Source organism: Rhagoletis zephyria, unplaced genomic scaffold (genome assembly GCF_001687245.7).
Source record: "Rhagoletis zephyria isolate East Lansing unplaced genomic scaffold, Rhagoletis_zephyria_1.1 Rzeph_scaffold_01351, whole genome shotgun sequence".
Taxonomy (NCBI): Eukaryota; Metazoa; Arthropoda; class Insecta; order Diptera; family Tephritidae; genus Rhagoletis; species Rhagoletis zephyria.
This window is the reverse complement of record NW_016158435.1, coordinates 15,046-22,550: the sequence shown is the minus strand read 5'-3', so window position 1 is coordinate 22,550 and position 7,505 is coordinate 15,046. Positions and strand designations below refer to the sequence as shown.

Here is a 7,505-nt window from a genome sequence, read left to right as displayed (position 1 = left end):
AATGATCGTAGGGGAATACATCTGGCTGAGCAGATAGACGATTCGACATTCTGCACAATGAACGACGACGCACCCACCAGGATTATGGGCAGCTCGCCAGATCTAACAATTGTCAGCGCTGGTCTGATAGACAGCGTATCATGGCGGCCTATGCTGACCCTAGCATCAGACCATCTGCCCATTGTCATCTCGATTGATAAACCTACCGACTTTGCTTTCGTGGATCACCGGACCTATGTCAACTTTTCCAAAGCTGACTGGAAAGGCTTCGCGGATGTTACTGAAGGCGCCTTCACTGCACTGCCCATACCAACCGACGTTCATGTAGGTGAACGTAAATTCCGCAGGGTGGTCACTGCTGCTGCAGCTCGCTTCATCGCAGCAGGATGTATTAAGGATCCACGTCCGAACTTTCCTGCTGAAGCGGCTGTTCTAGCCGATGAGCGCCACAACCTTTGTCAGGCCGATCCCGGAAATCCCCGTATCAGGGATCTCAATTCGGAGATTCGGCAACTTGTGAACGTACATAAGCGGAAGAAATGGGAAGAGCATTTGAAGACCTGCAACTTCGCCTCTGGTGTGAGCAAGCTTTGGTCCAACCCGACGAAGCGTGACGGCAGAGTCGAAATAGACTTTGGTGACCACGCTTCGTCGGACCCGGAGCGATGCGCGAGCTATTTAGCCCGCAGTTCATTCTGCATCCTCCGGTGGATAAAGCCGAACGTCGAGTGACCAGAAGGCTGCACAAAATTCCAAAACCCTGTGCGCCTCTTGTTTTCACCAGCGGTGCGGTAAGGGTAGCCATCGGGAAGGCGAAAGCCTCCAAAGCCATTGGACCCGACGGAATATGCATGTTGATGCTGAAAAATTTGGGTCCTGCGGGAGTAGCGTACCTAACGGAGGTCCTCAACCTGTCTATGGCCACTCTCGCCATTCCAGACATCTGGAAGATGGGGAGAGTGGTCCCACTGCTCAAACCGGGAAAACCAGCCAACAAAGGAGAGTCTTATCGCCCGATAACCTCCCTCTTCCCGGTAGCGAATTCACTCGATGCCCTGCTACTGCCGTATTTTGCGAACCACCTGACCCCAGCGAAGCATCAGCATGGGTTCCCTAATGTACATAGCACAACAACAGCATCTAACGCCATAAACAATAAGATAACTCGTGGCCTTAACCGAAACCGCCCCTTGGAGAGAACTATTCTAGTAGCGTTCGACCTATCCAAGGCGTTCGACACTGTCAGTTATTCAACGTTACTAGAAGATATAGGGGCCTTCTCACTACCACAGGGACTCAGCCGGTGGTCGGCGAATTACCTGAGTGGTCGACACTCGTCAGTAGTTATCAGAGACAAAACCAGCAAACCACGTAAAATTAAACAGGGGGTACCACAGGGTGGTGTCCTGTCCCCACTGCTGTTTAATTATTACATTTCAAAGCTTCCTCAACCACCAGAAGATGTCAATATTGTCTCCTATGCTGAAGATTGTTCGATCATGGCGTCTGGGAATGGAATTGTGCTCGAAAGTAAACGGTTATCTCGCCAAACTTTCTCGCTTCTTCACTGCAAGGAGCCTTGCCCTATACCCTGCGAAATCCTCGGCAACCCTATTCACCACCTGGACGAAGGAGGTCAGACTGCAACTGGGTATTCACGTTGATGGCGTAACAATACCGACGGTGAATAACCCGAAAATCCTCGGAGCTACCTTCGACAGTCTGCTCTCCTTCTCGGCGCATACAACCGCAATTATCAACAAAGTACAGAGCCGCAACAATGTCCTCATGTCGCGGGCCGGCAGCGCTTGGGGCAAAGATAAAGAAACGTTGTTGGCAACATCCAAGGCAATTGGCCGGCCGGTGTGGTCGCCTGGGACTAGCAGGACGCAGTGGATGAAGCGACACGAAGAGGCCCAGATGCTCCCAGTCAAAGAGCATAATACAATGCTCTGCAAGCAGTTCCTTGTGGGGAGCCACCGACGTGGTCATCCCAGAAAACTTGCAGAAGAGAGCTCGCCAAGGCACGTCGGGAGGCATCTCTACGAACTGACGGACGAAGTCCAGAGGGTTATTAAACAACCTCTGAACCCGTCGGTACGCAGGCCCCGAACGGCATTCACAGGGAATCAGTCTCGAGTTATGTAGACTCCCGCGCTGTGAATGCTGTTCTAGGGACACAACCACCGGACGTGGACGGGACAGAACTTTGTCTGCCTCGTGAGACTCGCACTACAATAGCCCAACTTCGCTCTGGCTATTGTCGCAGGCTAAACGCTTACCTGAGCAGAATCAATGAGGATGTGCCCAACCATTTCCCGGCATGTGGAGAGTCGCCACATGACTCTCGACAACTCTTCACATGCCCTGAGAACCCCACTCAGCTGACGCCCCTCTCCCTATGGACAGACCCTGTGGAAGTCGCACACTTCCTGGGCCTCCCCCTAGCTGAAATGGACGACAACGTTGACGGATGAACCGACCCGAGCGGGGCTTAGTAGCCGCTACAACAACAACATCCCTTCCTTGTTCACCTTAGCATTGAAATCGTCAAGCACGAATTTTATTTCTTGCCGGGGGTAGTGCTCATATGTACACTCCAATCGCTCATAGAAGATATCCTCNCACATCCCTTCCTTGTTCACCTTAGCATTGAAATCGTCAAGCACGAATTTTATTTCTTGTCGGGGGTAGTGCTCATATGTACACTCCAATCGCTCATAGAAGATATCCTCGGACGACCCGTCCTTTTCCTCCGTCGGGCATGGGAGCAGATGTTGAATAATCTCGCTTTGATGCGGATTGGGGCTAGACGTTCATCCACCGGGGTGAACGCCAGCACCCAACGACAGAGTCTCTCTCCCACAACATTTCCAAATCCGAATTTTCGCTTTTCTGCGTTGCAAATGTAGCAGATGTCTCAAGGCTCCACGATTACCTTGCCTTGCCAGTCCATCGCGTTTCTTGGATGGCGGTGATATCAGCCTTTGTACTCCCGAGGACATCGACAAGCCGGGAAGAGGCACCTTTCACATTAAGGGTACGGATATACCAGCTGCATATCCTCAAATTAGTCCTTTATACGTTTGTCGGGCTCGTGATCAAGAGAAGGGGCACATCCTAGGCATGTTTTTCTTTTTCACTGGGCAGGGTTTTAACATGGCCGGATCCAAACCCAGCGCATGCGAGCTTTTACGCCTTCTCATTTTAGCTCGCTCCCAAACGGGTGTTTGGTCGCTACGTGGATATAAATATCCGGACGTTGTGAGTGGCGATTTGAACCGTACGCACAAGAATCAGTTGTGTCCACTCCTAGGTGAGTGGCAGTCAAAAGATTTTCCCACTTACGTGGAGTTCTGCTCACGGAACCATCCTCCCTGCGTATATCTCATAAACAATACAACAAATAATTTAAAATAAGATATTACAAATTTATTTAAAAAAACTGAAACTTAAAGGACACCTTTGATCGAGTGGACACAAAGCAAGTGTCTGCACATTAGCAAAACACAGGAAGTGTCTGCGGAAAGTGCATTTTAGTTCTTGCATGTGGTGGCGAAAATATAAATGGGGGAGAACCATTTTATCAAGCTTTGGTTATTTTTCTTGTTTAAAAAAGGTTAATATTTTAAACTTTGTACAAAATTTATAAAAATTCTACGAGTTTGATCAAAATTTCACACTTTATTCAGAATTAAAAAGAAGCTAGGTATGCTAGGACTTACCGTGGATTTTTGGCAATTTTTTGGGCACACATTTTCTTCCATACAAAGTATGCTGAAATTTTTTTTTTTTAATGGGAAAAGAGCAAACTCTTCAACAGCATAGACTAGCGCCTCACTAACAAGCACGCAAAAGACACTTCGGCCGTTTTCTCGCGACAAAGTAGTGAGTGGAAACATGAGCCAAATATAATCGAAAACCGCGGTACTTGCATGAGCGTATTGTCGAATGCGCCAAAACAGAATTGAGCGGCCTGTATATGTTTTTCCTCCCACGTATCCGTAAAGAACTGTTTATTTTCGCGTACACTCTGCAAGTGTCAAAAGTTATTTGCGAGCTCTGCCTGAAGCTTTTTCGAAATCTAAAAGTTATATTTAAAAAAATAAATCTTTAACCCTAATATCAAGTTAATCATATTCTGATAAACGTTGAAGATAATCATGCGTAAAATTGACGCATGAGTTTTAACCAGCCGTGTTGTCGTATTTTTTTATTGATTAAATTCGAGTAAACTAATATGGACTATATTTTTGTATAAAGATGTAAAAAAAATACCAGAATTTTAAAAAGGTCTATAATTATTCATTAAGGGAGAAAGCAAAGACAAAATAGCGCTATGTTGAAAAAACGAAAAATATTCCGAAAACGCATGCTTCAATTTTACGCAGATTATCTTTTCAGGGTTAAACACGTAAATAAAGCCTTAGTAAAAACTATGATTATTTAGCGGCTCTATGCTAGGTTTGCTCACAATTCGTTTTAAGGCAAACTTTTGAATCTTCTCCTGTCCCTTCAGTTGATATCAACAAACGCCAGATGCAGTATACACACCTAGAAATACATATTTCGTTTTAAGTATACCTATTATTAAAGGAGTCCTAATGATTACTATATTTTTCTTGTAGATAACAAAAAATCAGTCAGTTCACAACGGCACAACGGCTATCGAGCAATCTTTTACTATAATGGCAAAAACACCGTTATCCACGGAAGGAAATGGATCATCCCTAACTCAACTCTCAAAAAAAGTGGTACCTGGCCCGATTTCTGCAAGTCACATAACAATCGATGACAAAAAAAATGGAAATAAAGGGTGCTGTTCAGTGCAATAAGTACACCCTGGATTCCCTTTAATAACTTTAATGTATTGCACTTGTTGAATAGATATTAATATATTTCAGAAAAGCTAAAATAATTTAGCGACACAAGCAGTATGTTTTTAAAATTACATCACAATTTGTAAGAGTTAATCAATATTGTTTGCAACCAAACTTTTATCAATATGAATATTCCTTAAAAACAAATTTAAAATCTTTTTTAGTTATGTAAATATCATATATTATGCTATGTGGTTTATCTCAAATAAATAATAAACACCTAACTGCTTACAGTACCTGATTTATTAATAACAGTTCAGCAAAACGTGATTCAGCCTAAAATTTTAGCATTGCTAGTAATAACACTAATTTACAGATTAAAAAAATCCAGAATTTCTCGACTAATATTTTCTTCTGAATCCAAATATAAAGTCAGGTATGTATTATGTAAGTAGAACAGCTCCCAATCTCAAAATTTCTTTTTATATTACTGAAGCTTTTTATCTACCTCAACAACATTTTCGAAACGGATTAGTAGTTTAGGAGCTTTAAATTAGTTTATAGACAAATTTGAATAATTTTTTTACAAAATAAAATACTTTCGGCGCAAACCTTAAGATGAAGAATTCCATATGTACATTGACTTGCGTTTCTCTCTTGTACGTGAAAGTATGATCTTTTGTGAATACAACAATGTAAATGGGATAAGAAATTTAGAAGTAAGAGCACTTAAGTGCGTACATATGTAAAATCACATTTCCATACAAATAATGAGTTCATTAACAGNGTTTCTCTCTTGTACGTGAACGTATGATCTTTTGTGAATACAACAATGTAAATGGGATAAGAAATTTAGAAGTAAGAGCACTTAAGTACGTACATATGTAAAATCACATTTCCATACAAATAATGAGTTCATTAACAGTTAATCTTTTGTATGCATTTTTGCTTAACCCTTAAATGCATGATTTTTTCAATCTGAAAAAAATGGTTAAAAATGCATTTTAGCGGAACCAGGCCAAAATTGACGAAAATTTTCGAGAAATACTTCACAAGTGTACAAAAAGTAATAAATACGCGTTAAAATGCGTTCGCTTACTCCATTTATCGTCCGTCGATTGATACCACTCTCGAATTGTCAATTTTGACCTGGATCCGCTAAAGTGCACTACTACCAAAAGTTTATATGGAATCTAGAGTTTCAATACAATTTCAGAAAATGAAAACAAAAACCACCAAATTTTTGTTTTCAAGATTTTATTTATATACGTGGTATTAACTAAAATTGTGTTTATGTGAATGTGTAGATCTCCCGCTCATTAAGTACCGCCGCCAAATAAGTAGTCGGGTTTTAGCGAGCCCGAAAGAACAACTGGTACGATGAGGCATGTCAGGAAGCTGCAGATAAAAAAGATGCCGCCTATAGGGCTACGCTGCGATCGGGCGCAACGCGCGCTATGTGGGACCCCTGATGACGGAGTCGACGTTCCACCGCCTGACTATGACGAGGTACGAATAGCAATAACGTGGCTGAAAAACAACAAAGCTGCTGGAGCTGACAGCCTGTCAGCTGAGCTATTCAAGTACGGTAGTGAGGAGTTGATAAGGTGCATGCATCAACTCTTGTGCAGAATTTGGGCAGATGAACGCATGCCCGACGACTGGAATTTAAGTGTGAAACAAGCAAGCAAGCAAGAAAACATGCTATTGTAGTATATCTGCAACACCATGCATTTATGCGTGGACAACTTAGTGTTGAAAACAGGATTGTATGGGAGCTTCAAGCAATGAAAAGGCGAGGACCAGTACAAGTATATTCTGCTAAAGGATCTGTCAACAGATAATGTGTGGTATTGACCCCAAATTAGCCCTCGTGGAAGATACAAATGGCTGGATGTACGGGGTACACACTAACAAGCTGCGAAAATTGTGGAACCTGGTTTTGCTTCAATAAGACACACAATTGCTCTAGATAATTGCATGCGTAAACGTATGGTGTTGCAGATATACTACAACAGCATGTTTTCTTGAATTTGCATAGAGTTGCAGATCTACTTCTCTTCTTTTTCTTCTTATTTGGCACTGTAACCGCCTAAGCGATTTTGGCCGAGTTCGGCAAAGCACGCCAGTCGTTTCTCTTCTGAGCCAACTGACGCCAGTGGGAAACGCCAACTGAAGCCAAGTCCTTCTCGGCCTGATCTTTCCATCGCCACCCACTTCCTCTGCTATTACCAGCGGGTTCCGAGTTGAATACTTTCAGAGCTGGAACGTCGGTGTCCATTAGAACGACATGGCCAAGCCAGCGGAGCTGCAGTATTTTAATTCACTGCATTATGTCCATGTCGCTGTAAAGCTCATCGTTCCATCGTCTGCGGTACTCGCCGTCATCAACGCGTAAAGGCCAGTAAATCTTCCGCAAAATCTTTCTCTCGAATACTGCAATAGCCGCCTCATCGGATGTTGTCATTGCCCATGCTTCTGCGCCATACACCAGCACAGGCATGAAGAGTGACTTATTGAGTATGGTTGTCGTACGTCGAGAGAGGACTTTACTCCTGAATTGCCTACTCAGTCCAAAGTAGGACTTGTTGGCAAGAGTGATTCTGCATTGGATTTTCATGCTTCCAGTGCAATGGGGTATAGTCATTGTACTGTGTATGCAGTTACAGCTGCACGGCTATACTC

The 7,505-nt window shown here is 43.4% G+C and overlaps 1 protein-coding gene across 2 annotated transcripts in view; it reads left to right on the top strand.

Moving 5' to 3' along the window:
• The window catches only part of LOC108363727 (uncharacterized), a 63,788-nt gene extending 58,675 nt beyond the window's left edge, over positions 1-5,113 (top strand). For both annotated transcript variants that reach the window (XM_017617178.1, XM_017617177.1), the window contains exon 4: positions 4,629-5,113. In XM_017617178.1, coding sequence (XP_017472667.1) covers positions 4,629-4,835 — 207 coding nt within the window. In that variant the 3' untranslated portion in view covers positions 4,836-5,113. The remainder of the gene's footprint in view (positions 1-4,628) is intronic.
• The last annotated feature ends 2,392 nt before the right edge of the window (positions 5,114-7,505 follow it).